Genomic DNA, 21,985 nt, shown 5'->3' with positions numbered 1-21,985 from the left:
TTAGAAAGTTATTCTGGCTGGAAAATAAGTAAATCACATCGTTGCTGTTGGCCTTCCAGAAACGCTGAATGTAATATTCAAGATCCTCTTCCTGGCAGTACTGACAGTGCTGGCCTTGAGATACACAGGACTCATTTCATCAGCTGTGAGCGTTAAAAGCTCCAGATGGAGACTAAATTTACAATCGTCATTTCCAAGTGGCTCCAAATGGCAGGGTGGGTAAGTGGTTGGATAGCTTGTCTCATCCCTGAAAGGTCAGAGGTTAAATCCCCACAACCATCAATGTGTCCATCAACAGACATTTGCCCTGACAAAGTATTTTCTAGGACAGGCGATCAACATGAAACAAGCCTACAAATTATTATTTTTAATGAATGATTTTGGTAGTAAAATGTATGGATGGGCTTAAGGGGCAAAATTGCTGCTTTGGGAGCAAGACTGGAGTTTAATGAAAAATTACTATAATATTCCTATAATATTCTTATAGGGGCTTGTTGTGTGTCTGTGGTACTCAATACTGCAGCTTATAACATGGTGTCACTATAGTAAACCTATAATATACCTATATGGACTGATAGGTTCGCTGTTGTATAGTATCCTTCTAAGATTTATTATAGGATTATTATGGTTCTAGTGTTTTCCATTACTGCTATGTTGATCAGAGGTAGGACTGACTTTCTGTGCTTGTATGGAAACATAAATAAAAAATAATCCGAGTCCACCGGATTTCAGCCGATTAGGTTATTTATCTCTGTCTTTACTTCATTGGCATAACTGTTTATCAGAAACATTACCAAAGCAGAATGGAAAATGTGAACATAAACAGTTTACATTCAAACAAGATTAATTGACTGGTTTGAAAACATGTACTATGCAACAGTACATAATAGCCAGTATTTAGTCTATATATAATAACATTTTCCCCTATATTTTTTTTTTACCTTAACTGTCGCTGGAGGCGCTATTGCTGCAGAACAACAACATAACTGCATGTAAACTTTTTTTTTACAGTCTATGATGTAAACAATGTCGCAGCGAACAGACTCGCTGGTGGAGCTGAAGCAGAAAGTTGGCCGCTGCATTGATGAAGCCAAAGAAAAGCTGCACCGCCTCAGTCAGGACATCTGGAGCTGTCCGGAGCTGGCTTACGAGGAGAGGAAGGCTCATGACCGGATGGTAGCGTTTTTCTCTCAGGAGGAAGGCTGGAAGGTCGACGGTCACTTCAAACTTGAGACTGCGTTCCGTGCCACATGGGGACCCGGCGGCGGGCAGGGCGCCGTGGTCAGCGTCGGGTTCCTGTGCGAGTACGACGCCTTGCCCGGTATCGGACACGCATGTGGGCACAACCTGATCGCTGAGGTTGGAGCTGCTTCGGCTCTGGGGCTGAAAGCTTTGGTGGAGAGCACGGCCGACTTCCCAGTCCGGGTGCAGGTAGGACAGGATCTTATAAGACATCAGTACAGGCTCTGTCGTATAAGACCGGGGCTGGTTGTCACACCTTTTACGGGCGTCATGTTTGGAGTGGTTTATTCAAACTCTGGGGTGTAATTTGGTTCGTTTGGGCAGGTGAGAATGATGCTATTTAAACGCAAGTTGCACCAATAACCAATCACATCATAAAAAAGAAAAAGATTCTCAGATATTACACTATCATCCTGCCTTTTTCCCCATGCTTTACAAATGAAGCCAGCAATATAGCTACCCTTCCCAAAACTTAAGGTTTTTCATAATCATCATCAAAAGAAATGTATAAAGACAGAAGTAATTTTGTTATACAACAAATTTCTTCTTGGGTTCATCTCATTCTCAGTTTCTCCCAAATCACAAAGTAGACATTCTTTCATCTTCAGGAGTATTTCTGAACCTACCAAACTGCAGTCCAGTTTAAGATTGAGAAGTGATTGTACCACGTGATCAGGATGGTCTTACCAGGCTAACCAACTACAGGAAATGACCCCAAAACATGTTATTGGTAAAAAGAGACAGATATCTGATAGCCAGCAGTTACATGCTTGGAAAGTCTAGCATAACAAAATGAACTGAGGGCAAAACGCAGTCTTGACTGATCAATGCTCATATTCAGCTATTTCTTCATGTGTTCTTAACTGATATGAACATCAAAGAAGGTACATTTCAGCAAAAAGTGCAGAGAAGTCCACCTTGCTTAGCTAAAGATGCAGGAACTGGAACTGTATTTAGTTTAACCCCCGCCCCACTGCCAAAATCAACCTTGCAGGATGACAGGTTAATAAAACTCTGTTCAGTAAATTAGCTTCTTGTGAGTCCATGTGACTTTTGTTTACAAGCCCTGGCTTGTAATCGGATAGTGTGAGCCGCAACGAACAAACACAAAAATTCAACAAACTTTTCCACTATGGTTTATACCAAAGAAAATGACCTGTAGGTGTGATCACACCGTTACTGTCAACAACCCTGAGCAATAGTTTTTTTTTTATATGTATAGAAAGCATGATATATTGGGTTGAAATTGACACCACTTTCACTTATTTAGCTTATTCTGATAAAAAAAAGTTATTAATTGTCAAATACAGGTTGTGTACTGTTAATTTGTCCACCTTGTTTTGATAACGCGGTGTTACACACAACCCATGTGACAATCAGCCCCGTTCTCCCCTTCTACTCTTCTATCCTAAGGTGACATGACATTAATGAGTTAATAATTGTCTCCACAGGTGACGGTGCTGGGGACCCCAGCTGAGGAGGATGGTGGAGGTAAAATCGACATGGTGAGGGAGGGTGCGTTTGAGGGCCTGGATGTGGTGTTCATGGCCCACCCCTCTCAGGAGGACGCCCCCTACCTGCCCTGTGTGGCTGAACATGAGTAAGGTTTATCTGAGCTCACACATCTTGTATATATGAGTAAGTTTGAGTTCCAGTGCTTGTTGTGTTCTTGGAAATGCAGAAGATCCTTTACTGGAGGCCAGGTAATGTGATACAGCACATTGTGCCAGCTATATAAGGTAACTGCTCAGTTACTGCATATGTCATTAGTTTGGTGCCCCAGTCCCAGAATAGATAAAATGGAAGAGGCTCTGAGTGCCAACACTCATTTCCAAAAATACAGCATGGTTTATTGGGCTATAAACAATCCCAACCTATAGGTCAGGAAAAATGCCCCTTCTCCTCAACAGATTTGCTTCTCTCTATTGTCAGAATAGACCAAAATAATATTTGACTCTGGTTTTTGATTTAGTTTCCAGTGTCACTATATAAACAATGAACACTGTGTTTCATATACAGCTTCTTCAGGTTCACTCTACAGGGAATCTCAGCCTCCTTGTCTGCAGTGAATAATGAGTACGGTTTATTTTGGCTCACACAGGCTTAGTTTAAGTGTCATTTTTGCAGTAAATGGTGTGCTTGGAAAAGCTTTGGTCTGTTCCAGCTCAAGGCAGCAGTAATGCAACACTTCCTTCTGTTTATTTTTGTTAATTGCACAGTTATGAGTCTGATGCTCCTCTTACTTACTTCCAGAGCATACCAGAGTGATATGTGACTGTGGTTTCTCTCATCATTTCCAGTGTTACTATAAAGTACCACGGCAAGGCCTCTCATGCCTCAGCTTACCCCTGGGAGGGAGTCAATGCGCTCGATGCAGCGGTGCTTTGCTACAACAACCTGTCTGTCCTCAGACAGCAGATCAAGCCAGACTGGAGGATCCATGGTGAGGAACAACACTTGAACAGCTGATACACCTAACACTGATCTGTTATTCTGAGGAGCTGAGCAAGCCCATGCATCACAGTGTTTCATCCTGTGGTCTTGTGCAGGTGTCATAAAGCATGGTGGAGTGAAACCAAACATCATCCCTGCCTACACTGAGCTGGAGTACTACCTGCGGACCCCGACACGCTCCGAGCTCCCCATCATCAAGGCAAAAGCTGAGATGTGTTTTAGATCGGCCGCCATGGCAACTGGCTGTGAGGTAAGAAGAGTCACAGAAGCACAATGAAGGGAGGGAAATAGGGACATGCTTGTGATGTTTAAAGTGGCAATAAGTAGTTATGATCTTTGTCGACCTCTATTGGCGACCAGTAGGAATTGCAACAACATTGACTCTAACCCAATAGAAAGGAGTAAGCTAGCTAATAAAAGCATAGATCCAACAGAAATATCTAGTGAAGAAGTATTATATCACCATGCAAAATATGTAATAATAATACTGCTTTGTTATTTACTATTTTGGCTTTCTTATTGCCCCTTTAAATGATCAGTTTAGTTTATATTTTATTCAAAAGGCAGGTCAAGACATCAACCTAAAACTCTTTAATCTCTCCCTCAGGTTGAAGTCGAGTTTGCGAGAAATACATTTGACAACATCTTGCGAAACGCCAGACTGGAGGAGCTGTACGAGAAAAACGGCAAATCTCTGGGGATGGAGTTCACCACAGATGAGGAAGTTCTCACTAACGGATCCGGTGAGAGAACGCCCTCTCTGTAGTTTGTAAAACAGCAACCTTCTTATGGACGTAAGAGAGCAGATGCAGGAGATTTTCATTTCTGCTCATGAGGTATCTAACTGGGACAAATTGAGGAGGGAAGCTGGGGAGTTTGGGGCTTGTTATAAACAAATTTACACAGTCCCTCCCTGCCCAGCAAGCATTTGACAGATGGTGACATGCAGGAGGAGGCCAAGTTCAACATCAGCCCTAACAAGCTCAAAATTATCACAATATGATGTTATGACACAGTAAAAAATCATATTAAAACAGCTTTGGAAACTGTTTTGAAGTGATGTCAGAAAGATATTTAGATCCCACTTTCTTTTTGGCGCTATATTTACACAGGTTTTATGGTTGGTGTAGGTATGGATCCCCATACCTAACAAAGTTGGGACACCCTCTTCTGCAACCACATGTCCCCAGCTGGCCTCCTCTGTCTCCCTCTGTCCTACTACCACCCACTCTCCTTTGAAATAATAATGAAAAAAAGCAAAGGGAAGCAGCACTTCGCCTCTAGCACCACGCTTGTTTAATCTAACCAGATTACAAACCAGCAACTCTACAGCTGTGTAATATGTCATCAAATTAAGATAGTGTGTTATCTCTTATATCCACAGGCTCCACAGACTTTGGCAATGTGTCTTTTGTAGTTCCTGGGATCCATCCCTACTTCTACATTGGCTCTAACGCTCTGAACCACACTGAAGGATACACTGTCGCTGCTGGTAAGACCCCCCACACCCCCTCACTCCCCAAAAAATAAAAAATGCTACTGCTCATACTGCATATTTGTGACATTGTGACTTTGGATCCAGCTCTCATTTGCTTTCAGTTACATTCAGTCACCTGTTATTTCTGTTTTTCTCCGCTGCTGTTTCATAAAGCAGAAATGCCACAAAGATCATGTTAAGTGTCAGTGTCATCCACTTCTGATGTGATGGATATGATGCAGTTTGTTTGATTACATATTATATAATTTATCAATTCTACACTATTTGTCTATGGGAAGCTCTTAACTCGAATTGATTCTAATGCAACATTATTGATTTCATTTCACACAAGTATCCATGAATAGGTTATCATTATTGGGATTATTATTAGTAGTATTAGTATCATTCTGGGTTTCAGTGGAGAATTATAGTGTCCCATGGTCTAAAAAATGTTGTTTCAGAGGCTTTTACACTCCGCCAAGAATAAAAATCTAGGGGAAACACTGAATTTTTTGGCTTGAAAATGGTCAAATTTAAAGATATTGAAAATCAGCATAGAATATTACCTGTTGGTGGTTTCAGTTCAAAAATATACGTATCGGCCTTAAACCAATATGGGTTTTTGAAGCCTGATACCAGTATTTTGATGTGTGTGTGTGTGTGTGTGTGTGTGTGTGTGTGTGTGTGTGTGTGTGTGTGTCTGACTCCCTGCAGGTGATGAGAAAGCCCAGTTCTACACCCTGCGGGCAGCGAAGGCTCTGGCCATGACGGCCCTGGATGTGCTGCTGTGTCCGGAGCTGCTGCAGAGGGTGAAGGAGGAGTTCGCTGAGGCCAAACTGAAGGAGGACAGGATGCTGAAGACAGGAACTTCAAAAACATTTAAAAAGAGAGGTGGAAGAGCTGCTGCACACAAACTGCATACTAGCCTCCAAAAGACTGAATCTGTGTAGTCAAATGCAACCAGTGGTGAGAAATACTTTCCTGTATTTGAGCAATGAAATGTTTATCAAAGTTGATTTATCCATGGATGATGTCATTTGGCACTATGCACTATACATTTATAATTTGTATGTGTTGTGATGGCAGACAGCTGCTTTTGACTTTATTATATTACACTTGCAAAAAAATGTATTCATTTTGTTGCCATGTTTGAAATGTATTTTTCACTTACAGGTGTAACGTGTTAAAGAATACACTCCCATGCTGCAATATTTTATGAAGACTTTCCTGTCTGGATTGAATATCATATTGAAATATTGCTTAACTGTGTGTTGTCTGCCTGTTTATCAGCCATGATGAGGTTGTTTGAATGATATGCTCATGACTTTTTATGGGCACTAACACTGTCAGGGTCAAAGGTTCAGTTCCCATTTGAACCACCCATACTAAAAATGTACGCACTTTGAAGTACTGCAAGATACTTTGGATACAAGCAACCACCAAATATACAGTATGTTAGGTGAAAGGTGTGAAGATAGGCAGGGAGAAGGAATGAAAAACATCAGATGACTTTTTTAAACATCTTATCTGTCAGGACAGTCCTGCAAGTCAGACTGCTCTCTCCCTGTCTTTCAGCGCCTAAGAGGATTCTGCTGATTCAGGGAAGCTGGAGGTGTTTGTGAGGCTCGGAGATTGCCATGTCACATGAACAGAATGAAAAATGAGAAAGTAAATTAAAGTAACAGTTGCTAATGTAAATATTTACCCGAGCAAAACAAGTCGTCTTGCTTGCATATGACGGTGGTAATCGATTCTGTCATGGAAACATAACATAACATAACATAACATAACATAACATAACAGAGAATAGATAAGGGGATATAGCAGGTCAAAACGAAAAAGAACTATGGTAAAATCTACATTTTAGAGTTATTAAACAAATATAGGAGCAAAACTATGAATCCCTATACACTGTTAATATAGTGATGCCGTAAGAGATAGAAAAATACCATAAAGCATAATAAGGTCACTATTAACTCATCATTTAGTCCCACAGACTCACAGCGAGCCTCTATAGGAATATTGTAGTGCTTTTTTTGTTAGGGTTATTTTCATTTTGAGGAAAGGGTTCAAATCATTTTAGACCCAGATATCTAAATTCTTGTATGTTTTTGCCCCCTTTATTTTAATAAGTTAATTTACAAAACATCCACTAGGTGGCAGTAATGTAGTATCATTGGATATCAAATATTGGAAAAGACATCAGAAGAGGAAGAAGAAAAGCAGGAGGAGCAACAACAAATGACAGTTTGTCAACTCGTGATTTTGCGCTAGGCAAACAGCTGGAGCATATATCTTCACGTCCTATCAAGCTGAACAGAAGTGAAAACTTTGCAGAACAACAACATAACTGCATGTAAACAATGTCGCAGCGAACAGACTCGCTGGTGGAGCTGAAGCAGAAAGTTGGCCGCTGCATTGATGAAGCCAAAGAAAAGCTGCACCGCCTCAGTCAGGACATCTGGAGCTGTCCGGAGCTGGCTTACGAGGAGAGGAAGGCTCATGACCGGATGGTAGCGTTTTTCTCTCAGGAGGAAGGCTGGAAGGTCGACGGTCACTTCAAACTTGAGACCGCGTTCCGTGCCACATGGGGACCCGGCGGCGGGCAGGGCGCCGTGGTCAGCGTCGGGTTCCTGTGCGAGTACGACGCCTTGCCCGGTATCGGACACGCATGTGGACACAACCTGATCGCTGAGGTTGGAGCTGCTTCGGCTCTGGGGCTGAAAGCTTTGGTGGAGAGCACGGCCGACTTCACTGTCCGGGTGCAGGTATAAAATCACCAGTGTCAATGCTTAAACTGCACAGCCTCTGCAGTACGGGAGGCCGGGGCTGGTTGTCACACTTTTTACTCTCAGCAAAATTCCTCTAAACATACTATACAGCAAGGTTATTGTCACAGTGAAATGAAAAATGACTTTTTCACTTGTTAGGTAATTCTTAATATCATTGCCTCCACATAGAAATGCCCCCCAAAATACAAACTTTAACAGCTTTCAAGGTGACACAAGTGGCAACATCCATATAGGTGCTCTTTTGGGTGTTCACCCCTGAAAAAAAAAAGCCCTGCTTCGACCTGCTAGCTGGATTTTTTTCATTTTGGCGAATCAGAGATTTCTGACAGCTCAAGATCAGGTGTGGGAGGAGCCGAGCTGTCCAGTACAATATAAGCTACTGCAAGCATCCAGTTCTTCTGCATAACTTTCCCTGTTTGTTATGGTCCAACATGCCCACTTTTGAACATTCGATCCCTGTGTTATGTCCCCCTCCAACGTCCTATTTCAACCAGAAAATGAAATCATTGAAATGCTGTTTCCTTTAATTTTGATATGTATAGAAAGCTTAAGATGTTGGGTTGAAATTGAAAAAAAAAGGTTATTACAAATACAGGTTGGGAATTTGTGACAAACAACCTCATGACAAAGTAGGTTGTCACACAGTGTAGGATTGGTTGCTTCCAACTCTTTTAGCATGATGAATAAACAGAATAAAACAGCGTACCTCAAGTTTAATTTGAACATTAGGTGGAGCTAACATCATTCAATCAATCAGCCTAAAAAAAAATCAGAAATCATTGCAGATTCTTACAGTAGATTTACTCTCATATCATTTAGTCATATTCAAAATCAAGAATGGCTAAATCTAAAAATGGCCGTGAACTTAGGACAGCTCTTTGAAAACATTAATTAACATGAAACCTTTTAAAACACGCCTTTAAACATCTTTGCTTAGCAAAACTGCAGTGAACATACATGAAAAGACACGATGAATGGCCTCTGACCCCAAATGACAATATTTGGACATTCATTTTTTTAGACAGCACAGAGCAAGATATAAGCAGTGTGACAACCAACACATGTTACAACCAGCCCCGGTCTCCCCTTCTATTCATCTATCCTAAGGTTACATTACATTGATGAGTTAATTATTGTCTCCACAGGTGACAGTGCTGGGGACTCCAGCTGAGGAGGATGGTGGAGGTAAAATAGACATGATAAGGGAGCGTGCGTTCGAGGGTCTGGATGTGGTGTTCATGGCCCACCCCATGCAGGACGACGCTCCCTATCTGCCAGATGTGGCTGAACATGAGTAAGGTTTAAGGCCAGTGCGTACTTTCCTCAGTGCTGTCAAAAGCAGGAGATATCCGGTATTCAGCAGGAGAAACCACCACACACAAGGAGGCGGAGATGATTGGTTCTGTAATTAATTATATGTACAAACGCAATAAAACAGTAAATAACACATTAGGCTATATGTACAACTTCAGGTGTGCTCTACAGAGCTCAGCCTCCTTGTCTGCAGCGGTTGTCTCAGGCTGAATAATGAGTACGGTTTATTTTAGCTGACAAAGGCTTAGTTTAAATGTGATGGACTGTCCCAGCTCGAGGTGGCAGTAATCCAATGAATGGCAGATTGAACTTTTATTTGTACAAATATTTTTCAGAGGCAGAGCTGATCTGGAGGCAGAAATAATCCCATTTGTTGAGTTAAGGCGGAGTCAAAAAACATTTTTTCAGTACAAGTTAACCAAAACTAACTAAATGGCAAAGAAAGACCTCTGGTCAAAATACTGTATGTAAAATAAATAAATAAATAAAAGTGATAGTGACTTCTTTTTTCATTCATTCATGATCATGATATTCATGATCTTGGAAGGTCAGCAGCTTACTACTTTACCTAGATAACTTAATATGACTAGATTGCATTTTTTTCAGTTAGTGCTAGGCCTCACAATATTAGCGAGCTCCTTTCTTACCCTCCTTGCCTTTGGGCTTCAATCTAAAGCTATTAAGCCAGTTAAACTGGTTCTTTGGATCCACCCATCAAGATTTAACTCAACAAATGAGATTGTTTCTGCCGCTAAGAAATGTTTAACTAAAACTCCTATCTGCAGGACTATTTAAGTTAAAGGCTTTATGAGTTTGATGCTCCTCTATTTCCAGAGCAATAGTAATATGTGACTGTGGTTTCTCTCATCATTTCCAGTGTTACTATAAAGTACCACGGCAAGGCCTCTCATGCCTCAGCTTACCCCTGGGAGGGAGTCAATGCGCTCGATGCAGCGGTGCTTTGCTACAACAACCTGTCTGTCCTCAGACAGCAGATCAAGCCAGACTGGAGGATCCATGGTGAGGAACAACACTTCACATCACAGCTGATACACCTAACACTGATCTGTTATTCTGAGGAGCTGAGCAAGCCCATGCATCACAGTGTTTCATCCTGTGGTCTTGTGCAGGTGTCATAAAGCATGGTGGAGTGAAACCAAACATCATCCCTGCCTACACTGAGCTGGAGTACTACCTGCGGACCCCGACACGCTCCGAGCTCCCCATCATCAAGGCAAAAGCTGATAAGTGTTTTAGATCGGCCGCCATGGCAACTGGCTGTGAGGTAAGAAAAGTCACAAAAGCACAATTAAGAAGAAAATTGGGACATTTGTTGAGACTGTTTTTTGATGTTTAAATTAACCAGTGGAGTTGTCGGTTTTATCCAGAAGTCTTGCAGGTCAACATTTTAACTTTTTAACATTTTAACAAGACAATTTCCCCCTCAGGTTGAAGTCGAGTTTGCGAAAAATGCTTTTGACAACATCTTGCGAAACAAGACACTTGAGGATCTGTATGAGGAAAATGGCAAAGCTTTGGGGATTGAATTCACGACAGATGAAGAAGTTCTTACCAATGCTTCCGGTGAGAGTTCACCCTCTTTGGCACCTCTATACACACAAATCTGCAACATATTCCTGTGTGTTAATAGTTTGCATTAAAGTATAGGTAAACGGCACCCTGTTTGTTTAGAATAACCAAAATTACACTCTGACCTCTCTATATATCCACAGGCTCCACAGATTTCGGTAATGTGTCTTTTGTGGTTCCTGGGATCCATCCTTACTTCTACATTGGCTCAAAGGCTCTTAACCACACTGAAGAATACACCGTCGCTTCCGGTAAGTCAAACAAGCAAACCCTTACTTGTTGTTTGTGTAAGCTAAAATCTCATTATTAAATAGGGGGAAGCCACCACTATAGGGTTACACTGACATCAGTTTGCCGATATATCAACCTTTTATTAAATATCGATATCGGCCATTGAGGCTCCTCCCTGACTACAACTACATAAAATCAGTCTGTGAAATCTAGACTAGAATCTCTAATTGTCGTTGCATGTTTTATTCATTTTTTCAATTGTTCAACATGTGCTTTGTAAATTATTTTTCATTAAGGACAGTACGTATCCCAGAGTGTCCCCTGCCATTGAATAGGGTGGGTCACCTTGCCTTAAAGCTGCAATAAGTGACATTTTCTGACCACTAGAGGGTGACAGAAACCACAACACATTTGTAAATAAAACCCAGCAAAGCCACTGCACTACGGAGGCCTAAAGGCTAATAGCTAAGGTAACTCTCGCCGGTTACCAGTCTCGCTTTGACAGATCATTCTCCCGCTGAAGGTTACATGTTCCACAATGACTAGTGAAGAGGTAGGTAGCAAGTTTAGTAGTTTAACAAGTTTACTTCATCGATTCCGCCATTACGATAATGTTTTTCAGGAATGGGAGGGGGTGAGGGACGCTTTTAAACAGCGAGGGAGGAGCCAAGCTAGTGTTAAAAGAATGAAAAGCTACTGAATGGACCGGGAGGAGTTCAGGAGCGGAATTTGACAACAAACTTTAGAAAAGAGGTGAAAACGGCAACACAGCTGGTCTGCGTGTGTGGATATTGGTTTATATCGTTATGTCTCAATGAAATCTCCACATAGCACACATTAGTTTCAGGATTGGTTATAGGGTCTGAAATCACTTATTGCAGATTTATAACACAAAAAAAATGTTGGTGGTTTCAATTCAAAAATATCAGTATTTTACTTCAACTGATGCAGGTTTTTGAAGGCCGATACCAATATTTTTATTTGTGCGTGTGTGTCTGACTCCCTGCAGGCGATGAGAAAGCCCAGTTCTACACCCTGCGGGCAGCGAAGGCTCTGGCCATGACGGCCCTGGATGTGCTGCTGTGTCCGGAGCTGCTGCAGAGGGTGAAGGAGGAGTTCGCTGAGGCCAAACTGAAGGAGGACAGGATGCTGAAGGGCGGACAGCCTGACGACACTCCAAAAAACAATTAAGGCAGGTGGAGGAGCTGCTGCCCACCACTGAGCTCCCTTCACACAAACTCACAAAGTCTTAGAATTTTACAATGGTGCTACTCCAAAAAACACTACTTCACTATCTCTGGCGTGCCCAGAGATAGTGAAGTGGTTCAAGTCCACCGCTGCTGAAACCCTACTGCCTCCCTCACTCTTTCTCCCTCTATACTTTCTGTCTGAATAAATAAAAAATAAATCTAAATGGACCACCCACTCGCCTTTCAAAAAAAAAGAAAAGCCTCAATTATGTTAAATTTTCAGAAAATCATAATAGTTCCTTTACAATTTGAATTAATTGTTGCATGCTGAATTGTTTGTGCACTATATCCGTTGTATTTCCAAGTCATATTTCCTCTTCCTTCATGACTGCATCTTAAATACATGAACAGTTTTTATGTTATGGTCACATCATTCATCCATTCTTTTTATTAGAAGCATTTTCATGTGTAATTCTCAGTCTTTTGTCAAAATTAGTTTGTCAACAGTGAAAAATTCATCACATTTTGCAAAGCTCTGTTTTTGTCCACTACTACTTACAAATTTTGCGTAATCCACAACAGATGTTGCATCGACATTGCATAAGAATAAAAGCAACAGAAGGACAAATTTCAAAGCTACACTCAGAGTAAAACCTCCTGAAATGTATTGATGCTGATCTCGAGAGAGACGCTTCCTTTTATCTGTTGATCAAGCAGATTTCATTTTACCCAGACATTTCAGATGTGTTTTGATGTAAGTTCTGTACACCAGTGACAATATTTCAAGGTTGCACATTTCCCAAAGTAATTCAGAAATGTTTTTGCAGAAAAGAGTTTGAGAACAATCTCTAGAAGAAAAACATTTTAATCAAGAAACCTGTACATCAAAGACTGACCACAGACAGTGTTAATAAAGAATGTCAATATGCAACTATGTGGATAGATGAGGATAGTTAAAAGAAATGTAGAAGGTGAAAGTAAAAAAAGGTCCTGTTTCATTTGAGGTGTACACTAATGTCTGTGACAATTTCCATACAAGTACTAGTTCAAGCATATCCAGAAACCGGTCAAATGATCAAACGGTGACATGAAACCATGAATGTTGCCCTGAAGTTTTGGCTCAACACATACAGTTCATTGCACACTTAGCTGCTCTTTAACTGCAAACTCCCCATGGACAAAATCTGAACATGATCAAGTCCAATCTATGTATTTGTCACTGCATTAACTGAATTCTAAATCTAATGATATTGTACATAAATTGTATATAAATAATTACAGTTTAAAAAAAATGGTTTAACACAATAACCAACACAATGACCAACCCCCCCCCCCCCAAAAAAAAATAAAACATTTGGTATAGCTTTATCCACCCCTACACAAGTTCACAAAAACAGAATCCAGATGCTCTCAATGTCCATCAGACACCTTGTGTCAAAATATAGGATTTTCTGACAAGAGTCATACATAATTACCTACTTTGAATGCCCTTTTCTCATTAAACATAAAGATAGCCCTATGAAACGGCATGGTTTCAAAATGTTGTACGTTCATACATCGAGTAGGATCAGAAGTATCACTACAACTTATGACTTCTATCTGTTAACATACAATTTGAGGACAGAAAACCCCTGAATCTGTGAGTTCAGTGCACGGTTTCCCCTCTACTGCAGTACATCTCGTCACCGCTTTGATGAGCGAGGCGGCAGATTTTTCACACTTCTTGAAGCGTTCAAACCTTGGCTACTCTTTTAGTCTGTTTCAGTCCCATGCGTTAGCAGTAGATAGACCAGTAGATGATGTTGAAGAGTATGTACGCCGCAGGAAAGATGACCCGCGAGTATTTGTCTATGGCGTGCGTGTCGATCCAGACGTTGCTGTAGGCGCTGGAGCCGACGTGGCCGGTGATCTGGTCGCTCTCCATCGCCAGCTGCACCAGCATCCTCTCCCTTTTCACCCCGTTCTCCTCCGGCATGCCGTAGGTCCCCGTGGTGTTGAAGTCCACATCGCTGTAGCTGTCCGACATCATGCCAGGATGGGCCATACCGCAGGTACAGGGCAGCTGCTGATGGACGAAAGTACTTTAAGCGTTTCATTCTAAAACACTGTATATCCATTCTGGAGAAAAACAAATTGTGCCCTGCGTTTGAAAAATATATCTAAAGAAGTTTAATCTAGTATTGTGCAATGCAAATCAATCAATTTCTTGACTGAATTTGTCATTTTCTTGATACTAGTAGAGCAATTTGTCTAGTGATTCTACCTTGTTTATAGTGATAGTGACACTTGTTTCTAGAGAATTCCTGGAACAAGTGAAACTGCATTGGAAACAAAGGTAGAATTATTTCACCCCATTGTTTCACTTCTCACACATCAATGGGAAGTCAGTTTCAAGTTCAAAATATAAATTACACCATATATAGTGCTAGAGAAGTGTGATTGGCACCAACCCGTTCTCGTAGTTTCCTTTCCTTGCGTTCTTGTAGCGTAGACAGGTAGTTCACAGCGGCGTACTCTATCACCGATAGGAACACAAAGACAAAACTGACCCAGAGGTAAATATCCACAGCTTTGATGTAGGAGACCCTGGGCATGGAGGCGTTAACCCCAGTGATGATGGTGGACATGGTGAGCACCGTGGTTATACCTGAAGCACAGAAACACAGGACACCTGGTGAGAGCTGTTGAAACCAGGCCTAAAATCAGATGTTTAGGTCATGTGCTGCACTTGGCAAGATTTTTATGTAAAAATACACCCATCTTATCAGCTTAAATCACAAAGTGGGTCTACAATTGAGAAGAGCATTGGATCTCCCCTAATTGAGACCCCGAAGAATCACCCTGTTTGCCCAAATGAATTTCTGGTGTCAGGTTTGAACATTTCTCCACCCACAGGAAATGACGAATCAAAATTTAAGAGTGAAATCCAAACTGTCTCCTAAACAACAGTGAGCAGCGCTCCGTCCAGAGAAAGCTGGACTCACCAACGTTGGATCTTTTTCCTCTCTCATCCCTTTTGGTTTCATTTGGTATAAAGCATCACAGACCGGCCGGGTTGGTAAACATGAGCGTGCTGTGTGCAGTTTACTGACATCACCTTTCATGATATCTGGGTATTGAAGTTCAAACAGTTACCTCTCACTGCCATTTGGAACTGGCAATGTGCAAAATTGTCTGGTGCCGCTTTAACCAACGATCTATCAAGCTGTTTAACTAACCAACCCACATACAAACCAACTAGCTAACCACCAAAAAACTAACCAGGCAATCAGCTAACTAACCAACCCACAAATCAACTAACTAGCAACAGCCAAGGACTCTCACCCAGTGGCACTCTGGCAGGGACGGCCCTGCGGTCGATCCAGAAGGACACCCAGGACAGCATGACCATCAGAGTAGCAGGGAAGTAGGTCTGCAGCAGGAAAAAGAAGATGTGACGCCGCAGGGTGAAGTTGATGTACAGACGGTTGTACCAGCCTGGAAAGGAGATGGAATCAGATGTTGACATCAAACTTGCTTCAGAAATATGCACGTTTTTATAAGGTTTTACCCTTTCTTGTCTTTTATCTCCATTTTTAAATTATTTATTTATTAAAGGTCAGGTGTGGTGTAATGTTTTCAAAAGGGGCCATAAAAGTTAAGGTTACCTAGAAAGCATTTGCACCAAGCATATTTGGAGCGGTTTATTCAAACTTTGGCGCATTTACTCCTTTAGTGCAGTTCGTTTGGACAGGTCAGATCAATGCCATTCAAACAAGGGTGGCGCCAAATAATCGCATCGAGACATCTGAAAATGCAAGTGTTGGTCCTCTTCAAAGTGAACTGCAGTGCCGTTCATTAGGAGTAAGAACATAATCCAAACCAACTGCAGGAAACGACCCCAAAATCCAAGGATTTATGGGGATAAGGAGACGGATGTTGACATCTGATATCCAGCACTCATGCTTGGAAAGCCTAGCATAACAAACTGAGCCCAGGGCGAAGTTGAGAGTCAAGATGATACTCTTCTTCAGTTTCCATACCTTATTTTGGTACCTTGGAATGACATGAAGCTGCACTCTTGATGCTCATATTCAGCTATTTCTTAATGTGTTCTTAACTAGTATGAACACCAGAGAAGGTTAATTATGGCAAAGAGCGCAGACAAGTCCATCATGCCTAGCTAAAGTTACAGTCAGATTTTTTCAGATTGTCTGAATCTCTAACCTGCAGAATGACAGGTTACCAAAACTCTGTCCAATAAAACGAGCTTCTTGTGAGTCCATGTGACTTTAGCCCTGGACACTTGGACGAATACGAAAATTCAACAAAGGAAACTTTCCCACTATGGTTTGGTGATCGCACCCTAAAACTGAAACTGCCCATCAGTACCTGTGCTGCTGTAGAAGGCCAGCCTTGTGGTGGTATGAAACTCCTGGATGAGGAACTGGGAGAGGGAAATTCGCTCATCTGTGTTTAATGATTGGTTTCCTTCCTTCCAATACAGCATCAGGTCATCATCTGTATAAGCATCTGGGGGACAAAGAGCATGGACTAACCATCCGCAGCACAAAATCCTAAACCATCACCAAAACCTCACTATTTGTATAAGTGATTTAGCACAGAGTTCTGAAGCTGTCTATGCTATAGTTGGAGAGAGCAATAACTATGAATTTAACCATCTTTTGTTGGGGACCCCCTGGGAGTCCTTGTACCCCACTTTCGGAACCACTGGACTAGACTCTAGCAATTATACTTGAGAGGACGTTCTGATTACGGGTACAACAGTGAAGTATTTACCAAAACAAGGGTATGCTCTGAAAAGTTGTCTTCTTCAATGTAGTGTATTTACATAGAAATAAAGAAGCACGAGAAAACAAGAAGACTCTCGAACAATCTCCCCAATTACCACAAGAATTTGTATAGCAATGACCATGGGAATTATCAGAATTTTCTTTGACTTTTCAGACTGTCTGTCTGAAACTCTCCATCACGTAATAGGGTGCAATTGCATAGCAGAGGAAAGACCACATGGGACTTGATCACATCAGTCACTTACAGCTCTCTATCTCCAAGGAGCACGTCTGCGTATCGAGAGGAAAGCGGCTCAAGTCCATGCTGCACATGGCGGTGACTGTGACCCTGCATTGCAAGACAAAACAATTAACATACTGTACTGTGTGATGAAAAAACATTGTCATCAGAGGTAGAGTTATTTCATTGACATGCAACTGTAGGAATGTGACAGCGAGCAAAGTCATATTTTTATTTAAAGGTGCATTAAGTGCAATTTTCAAAACTCCCTTTCTGGCCCTTACTCCCATTTTCTCAGTTTCTGAGCCCCATTCGCATTTCAAGATACTGTAAATCCCAATGCTTTTGGGGAATATTCAGTGGGAGCATTGACAGTGGCTCTTGATGGATGGGAGATAATTGGTCATTAACTTCCCACACCAAGATTTTTCTAGTTTGCCTGGGGAGAAATAAAACATGCCTAGTGATCTTTCAGTCACGAGCACACTTGTCTAACCTTCAGGATAGCACAACCTCGTCACAGGCAAGTACACCGTGGGTCAGGGGTTTCGGCAGAGATTTGGATGCCAGCACAGAGATGATAAATGAAAATAGTGGCCATAATCCTCCAGCTCACTGGAGGAGAGAAGGCTACACGGTCTGCAAGCGAGGTCTACAAACTGTCATCCTCGCTCGCCAATCTGCCTCAGTCTGGAAAATCTCCAACCAGCGCCAACCCCAGAGAGATTAGCCCATGCCATGTGATGAACCTCCTCTGTTTACCATGAACTGTTCTTCCCTACCACGAATTATATTAATTCACAAACTGGCAAATACTCGCAAAGATCAGGATCTTTGACTGCCATGAGGCACCAACCAGATGACGGTTTAGATTTTGTTGCACAGTTTGCATTTTGTTTGATTTCATTGTGCAGGTATGGCTTTATCTGACCATTTTGACTGTTCTACTGCACTTTGACCATGAAAGACAGAGTTTGTAGGTATTTCAGTGTAAAAGTTTGGGGCAAATGTTGTCTCCAATAATGTATTCTAAACAGGCTGCACAGAAGTTGTGTGATCATGATTAATTCCGTCTCTGTGAGACAGGGATTAGGTGTTTCGAGAGGAATTTTTGTTGTTGGACCTACACACCAGATTTTGAAAGAACTGTAGCAAAACAAAATTTAGGGAGCGTTTTAGGGCGGTCTCTGATCATTAGGCCACCTTACCATCAATCAATTCACTTATCTATCCCTATCTATCAGTGGTAACATTTTACATATTTCAAAGCAATACTGCTTAAAATAATGACTACGGATGCATTGATGATGACAATGCATCCATATCTCTATCTGAATTTTGGATATGCCAAGTGTTAAGTTTTTATTTAAGGCAGTGTATGCTAATGGCCACAACAGGAGGCAGATAGCCAGCTGTTACTCGCTGCCAAGCTCTCTAATGTGGATTACAAAATCGAGTATATTGGCATTAGGCCTCCGATTGCTCACCCAAATTACAAGGGCGTGCTCAGTAGGATTAAGGCTCATAATTGGCAGAACAGTATCTCACTAAACACATATTGAACAGTGGCAGCTGGCGCCACTTTGTCTAGATGGGACAATCAATGGCAATTAGATCCCTGACCACCCACCACCACCACATCCTCCCCAATGCATAACCCAGAAAAATGTATATGTAAACAGTACTACAAAATTTGAAGGCTTTCATTTCTGAGCGTTCTTCTTCCAGCATTCACAAACGTCAATAAAATTTTAACACTGTAGTGCCTTTATTTGCTAATTATAGGCTTCGTAGGTGCAGTTACTTCAGGCTGTAGTGCAAACTGTGTCCTCAAAAAGCCAGAAGGTAACCCGGCTCAAAGGCATAAGCACATACTGCCACCTTGTGACCAACAAGCATACAAAATTTATTTCTGGTACATCAGTTTTGCTTCTTTCACTCGTAGCTTGTCAGCCAGTGCTTGCCTCTCGACTGTTGTTTGCTTCAGTTATTTCATATAATTTTGTTTCTTCTCTGTCTCATCAGAATACTGTTCAATTGCTGTATGTTGTTGTGCACCAACAGCATTCGACTGTTTGTTTTAATAGACACAAACTTGGTGCTAGTCCAGAATTACTGTTTAGTCATTTGCTCACTCACAGGGAAAACAAAATATATGAATTCAGTCCCACTTGCAGTGATTTGATTTACTTGTTGAAATCTAGTTGGGACATGGCCAAAACCTCCCCATTTTTAACAGTCACAGTCGGTAGTCTCGTACAGAGATGAGCACTCAGTGTCGGGCCTTGCCAACATAGGGAATTACCTGAGGCTGTAGAGGACTTTGCCATCTGGGTAGACTCGCAGCATGACGTTATCGGTGGTGGTGTCGTGGGTGAAGGACTTTTTAGAGTGGACAAAAAACATGTCCGGTACCCAGATTTTCTTCACCAGGCGGCCATCGAAGGTCATGCTCTGGTTGTTGTTGCTCCGGAAGGACAGGCGGTCGTCTTTCCAGTAGTGCCTCAGATACAGGGTCATTGTAAAGTCCTGCAAAAAATCAAAAAGATATGTTTGTTTCAATACGATCTCAGCTGAGAACATTCTCAGATAGACATAGAAGAACACATGAAGAGGTTTGGTCCAAAATTAGATATCCACCATTTGAAAAAAGTGACACCTACACCCGGCAAAATGATTCCTGACAAGACATTAAAAGCTTAATAAGAGGAAAAACATACATACCATGTCAACCTCTGAAATTGTATCCAGACTTTCAACCTGAACATCAACTCCAACTGGGACTGCAGGACCTAGAAAGATTTAGAGTAGTTTACAGTGATCCATTAACCTCTAATTTACAGTTTACAATTTACTGCTGACAGGAGTGTTATCCTGTGGTACAACCAGAACAACAAGAGCACAGATGTATCAGTGGCAATGTTTTTCTTTTTCTGAACTGTCTGGATTATCTATCATTATTCTGAGGTCGCGACTCGTTTTTATTCCAACCTTTCTGTTTCAAACAATGACTTCTGCTCCCCTTAATCCAAATCCCTATAAAAGCAGTTTGGGGGCAGATTTCCCCCAAATGGCACAAGGCCAGTAGAGTGAATACTCTAATCCTAATTGACATTATGGTGCAGGCAGTTGAGGTTTCTTTTTTTTTCAGGGTTCCAGATTTAATAAGAGAAACAAACCGCAAAAATCCTGACTCATAGCTTGGATTTTTTTTAGGCACAGTATTGAAGTATTACACTTCTAAATGACTTTTCTGTGCAAAGTAAAGGTTTTAGCAGACTTTACTTTGGAAAAGATGCATGGTATTTCTATTTTATGGTACTTTATTATGGAATTTTGTAAATTGGAGAGGTTTGACTGAACAAAGACTAAAGTCGACACAATGAAATTTACAACAAGAAACTTGCAACTCTTTGTTCACTGGATTGAGCCAAAGTTAAAGACTACACATTGCTTGCTTAAGAACCAGGAAACCTGCACATTATCAAAAATAAATTGTTGTTTCATTGTATGCACTGAAGAGGGTTGTTTGATTGGAACATTTGTTGCACCACATCTTGCACTTTTGCCCTTTTGATAGTGTGCAGGTTTTGTATTGTGTGCTATACTACTACTGCTACACACCTAAAAAAAGACTGAGCTTGAACTTGAAGGAGACACGGTGAGTTTACGCTAAGTGATGAGACCCAGTTGCACTTCATTTCCACAATGTTATTAAGAGCAACAGAGAATGAGCAAATCTGCTGTTGCAATTCGTTACACTAAACCGAGTAAAGGCTTTTAAAGAAGTCTTAATGCGGTGGGAATCCATGTGAGCTTTCTAACTTGTAGAGGAAATGCAAGCGTCACAATTTAGAGAGCACACAGATTCGGGCTTTGGGCCTTGCTAATGTTGTAGATTAGACAGGCGTTATTGAAACCTAAAGCTACAGACTGGGGCTGCTTGGTAATTAATCACTGGCCCACAGCAGCATGGCTCAGACATAATCCTAGTCTGGTTATGTCATCTATTCAAGCCAATGTTGTGACATGTGACATTTACCATATAAATTGGGTGGGAGTTAGCATAAAGTCTGCAAGATCTCGCAACTAATGAACATTGAATTAACACCAAAGTATCTTTGAAAACAGGTCTGGGTCTAGATGAACGCTGAAACACTGAAACACCGGCTGCCTGCCTGATTTGTCGCTGCTAGATTCATTTCAGAAACTGAACTCCTTGAACTCCCTTACCTCCAAAGCCCGGTCGCATTGTAAAGTCATGGTCATCGATCCTCAGGAGCTGCTCCGACTTGGTAACCGAGGCTTTCGTTACATCAGGACTTCTCTTGTATATGGGACTGTTGGAAGGCAGTTGCAGTTAATTTCCAAACCACTACAAAAAAATCATTCAATGTCTCTAAAATATAGATGAACCACTCTGTGTTGGCATTTTGTCAATTAAGGACTTGAGTTACTTAATATTCTTTAAATGCTCCATAATTTGTTTTAAATTAGTGCTATTGATCATTTTCTAAAAGTAGCTGTCAGTGTGGATTGATCATTTTTTAACTAAACTCAGTTATTTAATAATAATACAAAAGTAATGATCATCATCATCAAAACCAGCGTTTGTCTATCACCCCTAGCCTTTGCCCCTCATCCACATGCAAACACACAGACACTTTTTAGTGATTTATCAT

The 21,985-nt window shown here is 41.4% G+C and overlaps 3 protein-coding genes across 3 annotated transcripts; 2 read left to right on the top strand and 1 right to left on the bottom strand.

Moving 5' to 3' along the window:
* Window positions 1–1,026: 1,026 nt before the first annotated feature.
* On the top strand, window positions 1,027–6,123 carry LOC139933355 (xaa-Arg dipeptidase-like). Its single transcript, XM_071927418.2, has 7 exons — window positions 1,027–1,431; window positions 2,694–2,842; window positions 3,543–3,685; window positions 3,792–3,946; window positions 4,304–4,439; window positions 5,081–5,188; window positions 5,888–6,123. The coding sequence occupies exons 1-7, from the start codon at window positions 1,027–1,029 to the stop codon at window positions 6,121–6,123; spliced, it is 1,332 nt and encodes a 443-aa protein (XP_071783519.2).
* Window positions 6,124–7,411: 1,288 nt separating this feature from the next.
* LOC139933359 (xaa-Arg dipeptidase-like) lies at window positions 7,412–12,520 on the top strand. Its single transcript, XM_071927425.2, has 7 exons — window positions 7,412–7,941; window positions 9,111–9,259; window positions 10,157–10,299; window positions 10,410–10,564; window positions 10,728–10,863; window positions 11,013–11,120; window positions 12,110–12,520. The coding sequence occupies exons 1-7, from the start codon at window positions 7,537–7,539 to the stop codon at window positions 12,289–12,291; spliced, it is 1,278 nt and encodes a 425-aa protein (XP_071783526.2). The 5' UTR covers window positions 7,412–7,536; the 3' UTR covers window positions 12,292–12,520.
* Window positions 12,521–14,064: 1,544 nt separating this feature from the next.
* LOC139933354 (gamma-aminobutyric acid receptor subunit rho-1-like) lies at window positions 14,065–21,657 on the bottom strand. The gene is made up of 8 exons (XM_078289821.1): window positions 21,537–21,657; window positions 20,028–20,095; window positions 19,609–19,832; window positions 17,329–17,411; window positions 16,662–16,802; window positions 15,615–15,767; window positions 14,733–14,937; window positions 14,065–14,359 (listed from the first exon to the last, which is right to left on the bottom strand). Exons 1-8 carry the CDS (start codon window positions 21,553–21,555, stop codon window positions 14,065–14,067), a joined length of 1,188 nt encoding a protein of 395 aa, XP_078145947.1. The 5' UTR covers window positions 21,556–21,657.
* Window positions 21,658–21,985: the final 328 nt, after the last annotated feature.

This window comes from Centroberyx gerrardi, chromosome 18, assembly GCF_048128805.1.
Source record: "Centroberyx gerrardi isolate f3 chromosome 18, fCenGer3.hap1.cur.20231027, whole genome shotgun sequence".
Classification (NCBI taxonomy): domain Eukaryota; kingdom Metazoa; phylum Chordata; class Actinopteri; order Beryciformes; family Berycidae; genus Centroberyx; species Centroberyx gerrardi.
Note: the sequence above shows the minus strand (reverse complement) of the source record. Positions and strands in the feature narration are given on the sequence as shown.